We start from the raw sequence: 15435 nt of genomic DNA, 5'->3' as shown, positions 1-15435 counted from the left end.
TACCTGTAGCACCTCATAGATGGCTTTCTTGTACATTGGCTGTTTGTTGTAAGTTGGCTGGTGAAAAGCACTGCAGAAGGAACTCAAAGGCAACAATTTCTCTACACATACCTAAAAAATAAGGAATATTTTGAATAAAACATCAACAATAGACAGTGAAGAAACACTAATTGGAAATATTTGACGACAAGATTTCAAATATTTTTTACTGAAGATGAATTAATGTCATTGATATGTCCAGTGAAACATACCACAGAGAATTTGCCATCACCGAACCACATAACCCATCTGGTTCCCTCTGCAGCTCGGCTCCGGCCGGTCATCCACCAGGAGACGATGCGCCCAGGCCACCAAGAGAAACCACGCAGTTTCCCCCACACTAGCTCACCAATGCCAAAGCCTCTGCCATCCTGTATATAGCACACAGACCTCATCATCCAGTCAGTAGTTTGTGTAAATAATGCATAATACCGTGGCTTATCTTCTCTGTTTTTTTTTTGCTAAGCTTTTCATCATTACTATAGGGTACCAAGACACTGTTTTACCACACATATCATTCAACAGCAGCTTTTTCAGGAGCACATGGCAGAAAGCCATATCTCGAGAGACTTAATCACTTAGAAGTGCTGGTAGGTTTTGAACTAAATTCTGTTCCAAAATGAGATACTTTAATCCACACTTGTTCCAATTTGTAATTCATATCAGTTACAAGTTTGGCACTACCTCATACTCTGCCTCTGTGTCGGTGGACTTTGGTGAGGTCTTATCTCCGTCCCCTATAGGCACTGGCTCTGGCGTGGTGGCCACAGTAGGGGATGCTGGGTCTGTAGGCTGTTGCTGCTGGGCTGGAGGCTGTTGCTGGGGTGTAGGCTGTATTTGTGGTTGTGGTTGAGCTTTAGGAAGAGCCTGGGTCAGTTGTTGCTGTGTTGGTGGTGGTGGCGGTAGTGCAGTGGTCAGTGGGCTGTTGATGGTGCCACAGGCCATCTGAGGCTTGACCTCTATCTCTCCGTGCTCCTCCAACAAATTCATTATGGAAACCAGTTTGGCCTTCTTCTCTGCCTGCAGTACATGGGAGAGGAGAGGAGAGGAGAGGAGAGGAGAGGAGAGGAGAGGAGAGGAGAGGAGAGGAGAGGAGAGGAGAGGAGAGGAGAGGAGAGGAGAGGAGAGGAGAGGAGAGGAGAGGAGAGGAGAGGAGAGGAGAGGAGAGGAGAGGAGAGAAACGCATTCAGAAGAGGCAGACTTGCTTTGACAGCCCCTCCTGAGAATGACGCGGCTCCATGACAATAATCACTAGGTCTGTTTAAACTACAGTAATCCAAGATGCCGAAGCAAATATTTTCAGTCCTCTTGATTAAGAGTGAGCAACTCCCTTTTGAGACAGAGGAAGGTTAAAAAAATTTATATGGAAACAATCCCCCTAAATAGAAATCCGTTTGTGGGCCCTTTGAAGCTATGACGTTTTTGTTGTGGTTGAGGTGCATGGAAAACAGCATGGTGCAGAGTTCATTGAGTTTGTCGAACCGGACTCATTAGGTCAACAACAGAGGAAACAAGCCAAGCCGTGACTTAAGCTGCTCACAGAAAATCCCCAACAGCTGTGCACATTCTGCAACCTCTCTCTCTCTCTCTCTCTCTCTCTCTCTGTGTGTGTGTTTCTCTGTTTCTCGCTTTCTCTTTCTCTATAGTTTAGTCACTCATGTGAATTTTTTTATAGCTGTATGCTTTTCTGCTGCCAGCAACCGACACCATCTCGGGTTTCACTCACCACAGATGTATATTGGCCAAGGCAAGTTTAAAAGAAAGAAGAAAAAGGCATTTCTTTTTTTTCACCCACTATATACAACAAGCACCAAAGCACCAAAACTGGCACCGTTGGCAAAGCTGGACAAGAAGTTATATAACTGTTGGTGGATAATCAGTTTAGTGTTACGCTAAAAATATATGAATACTAACCTTTTACTGAAGCAAATTTATTCTAAGAAAAATGAAACATCCCTTAGCAAAAAAATAGATTTTCTAACAAAACTACAGTCATTGGGATCCCTGTATTTACTGTAATGCTGTATGACCTGCCTTTGCCAAAATAAAACCATGTTCCTATAAAACTTAATGAGATTAGAGAATAGAAACAGGAAGCTGAGATTGTTCCTCTCCAGATCCTCCAGAGGTCAGATGGCAGGGTAGATATGTAACAAGCTTGAATCTGATATCATTTTGTGTGGATTTGGATATAAGTTTAAAATCATGGTCCTGCAGATAATCAGCCTCAAACTCATCACAAATCCTTGACCATACTTCGTTTTACGCCAAATCCACTTTTGAGTGTTTATTGCCATGGTGCTTTATTTTTGTCTCATCTGACCACAGAACCCCGTTCCAGTAAAAGTTCTAGTAGTGTCTAATAAACTACAGGTGCATACATTTGTGGTTAGAATGAAAAAGCTTTCTTCTGGCACACCTTCCAGATTGTTTGTAAGCATGGAGGTGGTGTATACTGTAATTGTAGACTTAGTGACCCCAAAATGATTTTGTAAATCTGCAACTGTAATGCTTTCAAAAAATGTCTGAACTTAAAGAAACTAGAACATAAATAGGAATATTATTCTTACATTCAAAAGATTACATTTTCTTAATAGGAATTTCTAGACAATAGCTGACAAGGGTTTCTTGGTTGGAGCTGACTGTATATTTTAAATCACACAGATCCACAAGGGGGAGTGAAGCCTGGAGCATTGCATTTAACTTTTGGACACAAATTTTGGACACACCGGCACACAGATTTTCTTTCTTTTTTCTTTTTTTTTTTTTTTTTTTAAATTCTTCTATTTTAGAATAACAGTAACATTTAGGACATTTAGCAGACACCTTTATCCAGAGCGAATAACGTTTATCTCATTTATACGACAAAGTAATTAAGCGTTAAGGGCCTTGCGCAACGGAATTTAACTCATGACCTTCAGAGCTAACCACTAACAGATAAGATATTGGACAGCACATATTGGATCAAAACCATTTTAGTGGTGGCTCAAGTGGTTAAGGCACTGGGTTGTTTATTAGAAGGTTCAGGGGCCCTGAATCCTCTTTGCTGCATCCTGGCTAACCTGGTGGTATGTGTAGTGTATACATGACAAAATAAAGGCTTCTGATAATGAAGGTTTGCACACTTTTGGCATGTTCTTGCCCGGCTTTGCGGTTTAATGTGAAAACTATGCCTTAAGTAAATAAATTGCCATTAACTTTACTATATAAGTTTGTCTTACTTTTGTTCAATGTGAGGGATGAACACGGTCCATTATCAAAATGTCTTCAAGATGCCATGAAAGTAAAACTATTTTTTACCTAGTGAGAGACAGAGAGAGAGAGAGAGAGAGAGAGAGAGCGAGAGAGAGAGAGAGAGAGAGATAAGAAGAAGAAAAAGAAGAAGAAGAAGAAGAAGAAGAAGAGAGGGGGTGATAATGTGGAGTAGAAACATGTGGCCTCCGCTTTAGTTTATAAATATCTGTATAGCTTCCCTGGCTGCATCAAAGCACTAGGCCATATGCTCTAAAATGTCTGGTAAGCCCTTAACAAAGACTGTAAGTTTATGTGAGTGGCTTTGTCTGTACATGTGCAAATATATTGGTATTGTATCCCTAAAAATTCCTGGTTACTCAACTCAGGTAGATGCAAATTAATGTATTGAAAGGGATCTGACGTCTAAGCCGTTATCTAAGCCAAATATTTGCCAGGGCTCCCTGTACTGAGTGAACCTCCTAGACTGTTCATTACTGTTCAGAATGTACAGAATTTATAGCTGACACAATAAACCACACCTAGAAAGAGGAAAAAACACAGACTGACTAAAGTTGCACTTGGTATAGAAAGTCTTGCATTAGGAAATTGACACCATTTTGTGGGCTGCTGCCCTAAGAACAAAGGATGGGGGAATTTGGCAAAAATAGACAGAAGAATCTTTATCTTGCCCACATTTTACTGTGGATGGGGGAGCGGTGTTATTTATCTAGAAAATGAACTGAAAACGAACACCCCCACCGTTTCCCCAACTCCCAATGCTCACAGAACTGGAGACTAAAGAGTAAAGAGTGAGGTGGCTATAAGAAGTCGGGGTTTGTTTCTGGACATTTTCCCAGTAGTAAATGCCCCCTTCTCATGGGCCTCACTGCGGGAAGAGTTTGACTCTCCAAATCACAGGGGAGGAGGAAGGGAAGCATGGTGGGTGGAGGGTTATGAAAGTACAGTACAATACAGTCTTTATCACTTATATATACACACACAGTACTGACAGCTTTGGCAATACCAAGGCATCTGTTCCACAGGCAGAAAGCAAACGAAGGCTTTTGTCTGTATTGCTTGATCAGCTAGTAATCATTACTGATGCCATCACGAACAAAATAGATCAATCCAAATTAGCTTTAGATTTAGTCAGCGAGTCATTTTTTCCCACACTACTCTCAAACACATGGTGGAGACTTGTCGTCATGCAGTGTCTTGTCTCTTTGTACTCGTGGGCCAGAACCAATGATGAAAAAACCCAAAAACGCAACAGGGGCAATAAGTTGTGATAATGGAGCCCAGCCTGTTCTTTGGATGAAAAGAATATCCTAAGGCAATACCACACATACACATATACACACACCCACACCCACATTTGAACATTTATCCTGAATGAGCGCTACGTCTAACGCATAGTGTGTCTCTAAAATGTCATATTAGTGCCTGCTACGATGGATTTTAATAAAGACAAATAGCATGGAACTGAAATATACTACACATTAAGGTTCTGGTCTGTTGCTCTCAGAGGTCACAGCACAGGCCACAAGTGGTTTCTACTATAGATAGCAGCTAGTCATGTAACTGCACTACGGAAAACCATGGTTATTTATAGATGATGGATGAAATGGTGATAGCAATGACAAAAAGAAAATGACCAAACAGAGTCACTAAAAGGAAAAACGAGACGAAACCACTCACATTCAAGAGTGAACATATCTGAAATATCATGTTTGGCTCTAACATCCAAACAAACAACCTAATTATTATTTATATAATACACATATTATGTTGGAATAGTTCAAACTAATTATTGCTTCACATCAACCAAGTCACACACAACAATTAAAAAATGTAGTTGTCTCATTCTTCTTGTTGCTTTCTAGAAGTTAGTAAAGTGAGTAAAATGTCTAGAAATAACTTTAATCATCTTACATTCATGGCAATCTTAAAAGTAAGTAAGGAATAATAAGGGATAATAAAACATGACATAGCATGCTGTTATACAGTAGGATGATAATCAGTGCCTGGGTGCTGTGACGCAGATGTACTGTTACCATCCTGAAGTCGGTTATTCTTTTGAACAGAGTGGTTAATTTGGGGCTCTCCACATGAATTTGTTCAATTTTAATCTACTAATGAACATGTCTGTATCTTTAACTGTTTAGAGTAACATTTAATTGCTGATGAGCAGCTTGTTTGAGTAACAAGTCCTAACATCATATACATTAACAGCTGCCATATAGAGTCTCCATAGTCCCTCACCAGCCTTGAAGATAATAAGCTTGAAAGAAAAGCAGCTTTTCATGTTACTGAGAAACCAGAAAGCACAAAGTCATCTATCTACTTATTTATCTACAGAAACGTTAACATTAACGTAATACAATGAGCTCCGTAATATAAACCTATTATCTGAATTATAGCTGGCGTTTTTTTCCCACAGTGCATTATCAATATGACAAAATTAGTGAGCAAACACCAGCTACTACACATCAAACAGGTCATCTATGCAAAAGTTTAGAACAAATACAAGGAAGATGCCCTTGACAGAACTGTTTAATGCTTCCTCAGGCAGTGTGAAATTGAAAAGTGACATTCCTTCAGCATATGAATTGCCATAATCATCATCATCATCATCATGTGACAATCGTATTTATTTTGACATGACCTCTATGGGGGGCTGAACAATGCGCCCTCACTTCTTGGCCTCTGGAGAGCACAGGACTGACGATGCATCTGGCATCCATTGTGGAAAGTCCTTTAAAGAGCTCCAGCAATTAGGAGCCTTACAGAGGTCAGCCATGCAAAAAGAAAGCAAACCCAAGCACAATTAAAGAAGCTTTTTCAAACACCCGCTCTTTATTTTCTATTCTCCCAGCACTGAATTATTCTTTTTTTTTTTTTAATAAAATCTTTTTCTCACTTCAAAACCTGTTATTTCACTAATAACTGCTTATTAATTGTCAAAATATTAGGCTTAAAAGAGTCAGGCAGAACTAAAAGCCTGGTAGTGTTTGTGCTGCTAGCCTTGACCCACAGCCCTGGCAGTGCGCATACGCCAGGCAGGTTCACTGGGTTCGTTCTCGCATTAGCATATTCTTAAAAAGACAGGCACCACATTTCCGTTTCAACACAAGCCAGGGTGAAAGATAATATTTACATTCTTAAACCATTTTGTCCTGGAATCCAGAGCAAGAGATAAGCTTATCAGCATTGCTTAAATGAACAAAAACTGCACTAAAAGACATATTCTCTACCAAAAACTGACATTCAGCAGAAAATGTATCACTACTTTGGAGCCTGTTGCTTTAAAAAGACACAAGAAAGAAGAACACATAATCAAGCAGCATGTAACATCTAAACTTTTGAACAGTTTTATGCAACATGGCAGCAGACAATTTGAAAGAAACTGCAGCAGAGACACTGAAACAGGAAATACTTTGAGCATGCGGCGATCCCCTGCGATTACATACAGTCAAACAAGTACTTTTCTTCCTGCAGACTCCAGCGAACGCCTGAGCTCCCTCCTCCCGAGCTGAAAGAGATGGGATTCCTTTAAGCCACCAAGAGCAGAAGGTCCATAACAAGTCTTCTGGAAATACCTGAAGTTAGCATAATTCCTCCCCCAGCAAAGTCTGCTCAAACCTGCATGCTGTCTTCCCCACACACACATACACACACACATACACACATACACACACACAGGCGCGCGCGCGCGCGCACACACACGGTCACACTCACACACACCCGGCGCTATCAACAACAAACAACCAAGCCGACCTATGCATGCACGCCTGCGCTCAGCACTTTAAATCCAACGTGTGTCTCTCAGGCTTTTTTTTCCCTTGCCCCCACTCTCGGGTTAGAGGAGACCACTCAAAAAAAAGAGCAAGGAAAAAAATAGAAAGCATGAACATTTCTTTGTCTGGGAATTCAGGGTCAGGTGGTTGTCGACAGGAATTCTGGTTGGCTAGAGAGGACTTGCAAAGTGTTGGCAGGCAGCCAGGAGGCCGTCTTGCAAGGAGCTCTGGAAACTTGCTGCAAACCTCATCTTCACCCTTATATCCATAGCACTGAGTTCAATTCCATAGTAGAAAGGAAGGATGGTGAGAAGTAACGATGAAAATGGGATGGGAAGAAAGAATCGGCTGTAAATTTGCTCACAAGTTTAAACAAAAACATGTTGGACTTCACTCACATCCTCGATCCTCTTACTACTTTTACACCTTAAATACCACAGTAACGAAGCTCAACTTGCTACACAGGTAACTCTTAGCTTAGAAGAAGAAGCATCTCAACACTGCCAGTCGATTGCGTTTTGAATTCTTCTGAGCCGCACAAATGCATGACGACGCAGAGCTTTGGAAAACAAGATGAAAAATGTATTAAAATATAGGCTCTTCTAAAAAATGCTTACCCAGAGACAGGGGGAGAAAACATACCCTGACCTGACCTGATGGTTAATTCCAAGCGTCCATGTGGGTGAATGTTCCATTGGAATGTTACAATGATCACGAGACAACTGCGTATCCTGCTAATTTGGCAATATTTTCAGCTGCCCTGACATTTTTATGGCTTCTCTTCGGTCCTACTTGGACAAAGGGCAAAGGGGGTAGGGGAAAAGGCTTTGGGGAAAGGGAGGGGGCATTAGTCCAATAGCAGGCCCCATTTGGTTGCCATGGAGACTGAAAATTATGTAACACAGTGGCTTTGACTGTACCCTACATTACTAGAAGGAATAATGTCTCTTGCCAGCAAAAGACTGGAAATACATTGGAAAGATGCCCTACAAGTGACTGCCTGCAGCTCAAAGAGCACTGCATACACCATCATCCTTTTAAAGGAGAAATTCTCTCAGAAAGACTTGCTCATTAATATTAAGTATGACAGCACTGTTTGAATCAGCCACTTGTCTGTGTTTCTAGTTCTAGCGATAAGTTTAATCAACACAGTTACAACTCGTTCAGGCAACTCGTACAGTTACAACTCGTACAAGTTTAATCAACCTTAATGACCTGACCTGAGTAAGGGGGTGTGGTCACCAACAAACATGGCTAGATAGCGATCTAAATGATGTCACGAGTACTGATTGAAAATTGCAGTACTGAAATCTGCATACTGCCTCAAACAGATTCCAGTGCCTCATCTTTTATGCTAATACCGCTATCCACAATCATGTTCTTGAGCTCTGTGCAGGCTAGTCGTATTTTTACACACCGACCTCGACAAACCATGTCATTACGGAGTGTGATATGTGTACGGGAGCACAGCCATACTGGAACAAGATTAGCGCTCTTGCTAATCAGATATTTAGATACAGCTTTGGGGAAGAGCTACATATGGGTGCGAGGGACAGGTGTCTAAATACTTTTGAACATGAAGTATATTTTAATTTAGACATAGTTAATGTGTTTTAAGGTTTCACACAGAGGATGGCGACGGCAAGTGCGTACAGCACAGTCACTGTGGTAGTAAGAAAAAATGACTAAAGCAACTTGAACTCCAGCTTATCAGGTGAACATCTTGTAATGAAAGCTTAATGATGATTTAGTAACCATTCTATCCAATTTTTCCAATTATTACTTTGGAAGCATGTGTAAGGAACGACATGATATAATAGCGTGATGGGAAGCAGAGGGCTGTACCTACCATGAAATGGGTTATTTATGTATAACAGCACGACCCATCACAAAGTGTAGCATAACAATTTGCTCTCAGTTCCAATTATTAATTTGTTAATAAACAGCACAACTCTTTAAAATAATAATTAATGTTACAGAACATCTGCGAGACAAGACTGTCGTCTTCTGTCATCACGCTACAGCTGACGGTACTTCCTGTCAGAATGCTACAGTAGTTATAAACTGTCTTTCCTCACCAGTATTCTATTTCTTGATGTTAATGAGACAAGAAAAAACAAGCTTGTCATGTGATTGGTTAATTGGGAATGCATTAACTCCAGAAGACTGTGTCTCCTTTGTCCTGCAAAGACTAAACAACTGAGACTCCTTCCATAAACGTTAAAATGAAATGTTTCCAGCTTCACCATATCATCAGCTACACTGACTGTTTTTCTTCATTTAACAGGTTTTTTAACATCTGTCTCTTATTATAATGTTTAGAATTATGCGGCATATACCTCTATATGAGCTGTTACTATAGTAGCATTGTTGCACTGTTACAGAAACCAAATCAACATCTCTTTCTTTAAGAATCCAAGAACAATTCAGAGTATGATATTCTACACAAATCTAATATGTATTAGACAAGGTTTCACATACAACCAGTAAAACTTCTCATGAAATAAATGGTACCTTCAGATGAGTCATCAAATACACTTGGCTTTCGTATGTTGTTTTTTTCTTTTACTCTAAAGCTCTCTGCTGGAAGTAGGTTCTAGTATTGTAACAACAAACATCTCAGACTTTCAAAGCAAACCTATGATTTTGCCAGGAAGTGACCTTTCCCAAACCCTAGCCAGCACGGTTAGAGTGAATGTGATCGGGGGATCAGCACTCGTCGGTGTATATGGGTCCTGTGTTCCTACCTCCCTATCTCTCCGGTACTCACCTCCATCTTCCACTTGGCCAGCAACTCCTCCCTGGTCCTCTTGCTAATGTAATAAGGGTCACCGGCCTGGAACGTTACTCTGGGCATGGGTCTCTGGCGTAGACTGATTTCCCAGCCCACTCCCCCACGTAGCCTGCCTCGATCTCCCTGTTTAAATTGACAAATAAAAGCAAAAAGAAAAGGAAAAAAAATAACCGCTTGTTTAATTCACTCACCTTATCTTTCTGTGCTATCGATAAAAGAGGGAAGGAAGCTGGTGGTTTTGTTTTCTGACAGTGATACGGGAGAATTTGTTTGTTAGAGCTTTGGGTGTGGGGAGTAAAAAGACCAGAGAGCTGGGCAGTTTGTAGAGTGTGAGCACTCAGACAGGGAGCTATACTTTGTTGGCCTTTCTTCCTATATCCCGTCAGCCAGCCACTGCTTACGGAGAAATGGGAATTTCCATGCAACCTGGAAGTGTGAACCAAGTGTATTTGATATTTCAAATCTAGTTAGCCATCAGGGTACCATTTCTTTCACAACTACCCAATAATCAGGAAAATAGCTTTGTAAGTGTTTTTCTAATCATGCAACTAAAACCCTCTTCACTGCAGACAGCGTATTGGAAAAAAAACACATAACAATGTACTGGAACATATTGTATACACACATGTATACAATGTACACGTATACAATATAGATACAGAGATAGAGGACGGAAGGACCACACCATGAGAGTTCCGTACCTCGTTCTTCGAAGTGTCCCCGATCTCGTCCTCCCGGTGCTCGACATCTAAAGAGAAATATAACCGCACAGAAGAAAAAAATTACTGCAACAGACTATTATACTCTATCCAGACAAACTGGAGATCGATATCTGTCAGGAAATGTAATGTCTCCCAGTAGCTGTATGCAATGAATACAATGATATAGAGATTAACTCTCTCATTAGGGCTTTTCACACTGCACTTAACCCCGGGATATTGTCCTTCTTAACCTTGCTTTTAACCTCGGGATAGAGGAACGTGTTTCACGCTGCGGGGTTAGCGCTGCTTTTTAGCGGGGATTATGCTACCCTGCTCTGAAGTGGAGTTAGCACCATTTGCAGCGTTAATCCCACATTGTGGTGCCCAAATGTGTGCAGTGTTAGTATGTTATGTCTAGATGCTTAGCAACAGACACTCAGAAATTGAAAAGTGTGTGCCTCATATCACCTGCTTTGTATAGTCACAGAAGTGTATCATGAACAGTAGTTGTAACTTTTAACAGGAAGTAACAGAAATCACATTTCACATTTATGATCCATCGTGATCTACTGTACAAGAACACACAAGTCGTTCCATGCTTAAAAGAAATTCATATAATCATATAATTATCATATAAATCCTCTGTGTTATTTTTCTTTTGTCTTTTTGTCTATCGTGTCTTGTTTCAGTGAGGATTTGCGGGAAAGTGTGAGTGCAAGCGGTTATTTGAAACTGTCAAATGCTGTATTTATCCTATCAGAGTTGTTGACATTGGAAATTTGCAAACAAAAATGCTAAAAAGGTACAGTGTCAAACTTCAGATTATGAATAGCCAGGATTATTTGTTAACCCCGGTAAAGTATGAGCAGTGTGACATGTCGAACAAGATAACCCAGGATTCTGTTTACCCGGAGTTTACAATCACTTTATTTGAAGTGTGACAATCCCTTTTGTATCTATTCTACACATTCACATTCTACACAGTAAAATATTAGAGGAGGAAAGACTACAAGTCTATAACTACACATGACTAGAAGAGTGTTGGAGAAAAAAACTAATGGAGAAAGAATTCGATAATAGACAGAATCAGCTGTATATAACAGGACTGGTCTGTATTAACCAAATTACCCAGGAGTAACAAAGGACCACATAGATTTTATAGATTGCTGTATTAGGTAATTCTAAAATGACATGAGGTGTGACGCTATAAACCTATCTGTATTTGTGTGACACTATAAACCTATTTGTACCTATTTGTATACAAGCAGAAACACTGGCAGTGTAATGTGTGCTATCTTTTGTATATTGTTAATATGTGCTTTAAATATTAAAACATACTAAAATAATTCACAACAGCACTGCCTGATTGCTTGACGTTAAGCAGAAAAGCCCCATGAGGTGTCTGTGTGTGTGTGTGTGTGTGTGTGTGTTGTAAGCCACAGTACATACAGCAGCTACTCTAGTTCATATTCTGCTGCCTGTAAGCAAAAATTCTTGCCCAGTAACCTTTGAGTTGCTTTGGCATTTTACTGCTCCATTGAGATCATGTGGAAAAGTCATCTGTGCACAGGCAGTTTCATCATATACAAGTAAGTAATGGTGTTGCAGTGATTTAAAAAATCGAATTTTAATAATATTCTCCATTACGGAATAAAGTGCCACTTCATGTATTCTCATTATAATGTTCTTTTTGTGAGGTTACGGTCATTCTGTCCAGATCTATTTCATTCAGTGCTGATTGTGTGCCAGATGTAGGATCAAATGACAAATGAGCAATGAGAGTCATTAACATTGTGGGGCTCCTGGCGACATATTCTGAAGTGTCAGGCTACCTGGATGGAAGACGGTATAGTGTTCATTTGCAGTGCCTGACACAAGGAAACTGTGTGACTCAGGTTGTGGTTGAGTCTGAAGGAAGCGGGAGGTTAGGGAGTGTGAGCCAGAGTGGTGATGAGTATGGAGGGAGGCCAGGTTTACTTTGGCTTTGCTCACACCCCTGACCCTACATCTCATCGTACTGAGGCTCCACAGCTGCGTGCTATTAGCCCTGTCCCTCCCTACCCCCACTGCCTGCTGCCTATCTGCGTTTCTTTAACGTAGCGTACAGACACTCGGGCTCTGGCTGAACACATCTGCAACTTGCTGACTCGTAAAAGCCAAACTTTTTTTTATATTCCAACAAGGTCTGTCGCAAACTCAGGATTGGGAAATTTTTTTAAGCAGTTGATATTATGTTGCCTGAAGCAGAATCAGATATGTTCATGTAAAGTTGCTCGCAGAGTAAATCAGTACACCATTAAAAATTTTTTACATTTATAAGTAAAATGTTTCAAGGAATCTCCAGAAATCTGAATAAGCGCAAGATTGGATTTCAGAGCAGAATTATGAATGCTAAAAATCTCATTTAATCGTCATTTTGCAGAAAATGTTTCGGCAAAACACATACTGGTTGTAATTTATGTGAGCAAAATATCTATTTGCATACATATATGTGTTTATGAGCCTTGCCAAATTGTTTTGTTTTAAAATGCAAATCAACTTTTTTTCTTTTAATTTTTTTTTTTAAAAAGGATCACAAGCTGTGATAATTCTCCTTCCTTGGAATTGATTTACACTCCTAATGTCTTTATTTATGGAAGGACATTGTTCACTCCTAAAAGCAACTTTGTTTTGACTGGAATGAGAAAGACAGGCAGGGGGTAACGAGAGGCTACGATTTCTACTGACCTGAAACACTAGCAGGGCTATTACAGTGATTCATGATTCATGAGCAATAATACATAGTCTTAAGAAGAGCATGGGAAACCTGTGAAGGACGGCCAACCTCAGAGGAGCTCATTAAATTTACACCTCCAACCTGACACATAAATATCAAATCCCTTTTCCCAGGTTCATTTTCTAAAGTTCCACCATTATACTGCCCTAATTGCCATTTGACTTATGTGTGAGTGCAGACGCTCGGCTTATTGTTAACTTCAGAAGCTGTATTCAGAAGCGGATTAAATGAATAAAAGTGATCATCCTTGAATAGATTTTTTTTCATAGTTATTAAATGACAGAACTGTTATATAACTGACTTATTGGAATAATTTTACATGTTTGTTATTAATCATTAAATTCAACACTGCCGTATAAACATATTTAATGTTTCATTTAATGAAAAATTTGCATTTTACACTCATGATTTGCTATCAGAGGACAGGGTCACTCACTGCAATGTGGGTAAGAAACAGAGAGAGAAAAAGAGTAACAGAGAGAGATAGAGACATAGAGAGGAATATGAGAGGAAGTAGAGATAATGACTTTAAAATAAAATATCGAGCAATAAACGTCATGCCTTCAAGAACATAAATAAATAACACAATGATTCTTCCACGTCTTTACTCACACAATACCAGAAGACTTAATAATTGCCCAAGAAATTTAATCTGGGGGAAAATGTACTGAACAGAATGAGCAGTGAGAGATGCACAGGATTACCTCTAGAAATATCCCCATTTTTGTTCATCAAATATTCATTTAACAATCTGCTGCTACTCCCAGCTGTACTATTCTTTAGCTACCAGTGATAGATTTTGACTTGTGACAGTTACTAACAGACATCTCGATCATCTATACTTCTCTCTCACCTACTCACACACACATGTTTTCTGACAATGGGAAGAAATGACTACATAACCGGTTACTGAGGTAAAGGAGGGGTTTTTCCACTGCTGAGGTCAGCGAGTTCATGAGTTTAGCTGATACGCTGTGCTGAGCTAAGGTCCTTCCTCTGCTTTTCAGATGAATGACATAAATACTGTATTAAACAATCCTGAAACTTAGAACTGTACGTCAGAGCATCGTGCATTTCACGCTGGAATGGTTTGGAATAAGATATTAAATTCTCTTTCTCCGGTAAACATCAAAGTATGAATGACTTAAGGTTTCTGAGATCCAAACAGGTATGGATCAGTGTTTCATGAAATAACGCACAGATGGATGTTGTGATCCAGCCCTACAAGCTGAACATGCCTTCCATATGCCTAAAATGGATCATTTTCATCCTCCAATCCACAGACGGATTATAGCAGGACACTTTTAATATGCATAATTTAGTATTCTATCTATAGTAAAGCAAATGAACAGGCTCGCAAGTCACATGGTCAAGATGTAAGGTAATTTTGGATATTTTCAAAATGCGAAACATCTTACTATTTTCAATTGTCTAAAACATTTACAGCTGGAAAACTATCCAGATGAACGCATAAATAATGTACGTTTGAAACTTAAGCTTGATACGTATAAAAATGTGATTTTTTGACGATATAAAAATACGTCATTTTAACCTTCGGCTGTGGTGCTACATAATAATATTCTACAGGTGGATTCAGCCTGATTCTGCTGTTGTGTAACAGCTATTTTTTTCAAAGACTGGTTACTTGTTAAATAAGGCCAGACTTGTTCACTTCTGGTTAAATGTGCAATTTCCGTTGTATAGCATTTAATGCTCCATGTGTAATTACTGCTATTCAGTATGATATATATAAAGTCTGGGTTAACAGGCTGATGCAGAGCCAGGGCTTATATAACTATTATATCTATTTGGGATATGGTGTGTGTGTGTGTGAACTGGGTGAACGAGTGCAAACTGTGTTTTGGGAGCACTGTGTAAGTGGCTTGGGGAGAGTGCCATCCACCTGGCACAGTCCCTGCTGAGACACGGGCCATAACACAGCACTGCTGTCTTTCCATGCACTGCACCCACCCAAGGCAGGTTGCCAGGAGACAGCTGTCTCCCTGGGCTTTATTTACTGCTCTCATCAAGGTCATAACCTGTTCTGGCCAGGAAATATAGTGTGTGTGTGTGTGTGTGTGTGTGTGTGTGTGT

The 15435-nt window shown here is 40.0% G+C and overlaps 1 protein-coding gene across 5 annotated transcripts in view; it reads right to left on the bottom strand.

The window, feature by feature from the left end:
• Positions 1–15435, bottom strand: part of dnmt3ab (DNA (cytosine-5-)-methyltransferase 3 alpha b) — a 44998-nt gene that overhangs the window by 15447 nt on the left and 14116 nt on the right. For 3 of the 5 annotated variants that reach the window (XM_060880003.1, XM_060880004.1, XM_060880005.1), the window contains 5 exons: positions 10566–10612; positions 9841–9987; positions 724–1059; positions 252–410; positions 4–111 (listed from right to left, as the gene is read on the bottom strand). In XM_060880003.1, coding sequence (XP_060735986.1) covers positions 4–111; positions 252–410; positions 724–1059; positions 9841–9987; positions 10566–10612 — 797 coding nt within the window. Of the gene's footprint in view, positions 1–3; positions 112–251; positions 411–723; positions 1060–6743; positions 6971–9840; positions 9988–10565; positions 10613–15435 lie in introns of those variants that run through there. The other 2 variants (XM_060880006.1, XM_060880007.1) reach the window with 2 other exon arrangements.

This window comes from Tachysurus vachellii, chromosome 10, assembly GCF_030014155.1.
Source record: "Tachysurus vachellii isolate PV-2020 chromosome 10, HZAU_Pvac_v1, whole genome shotgun sequence".
In the NCBI taxonomy this organism is placed as follows: domain Eukaryota; kingdom Metazoa; phylum Chordata; class Actinopteri; order Siluriformes; family Bagridae; genus Tachysurus; species Tachysurus vachellii.
The sequence above is the reverse complement of the archived record's forward strand: the minus strand, read 5'-3'. Positions and strand labels throughout refer to the sequence as shown.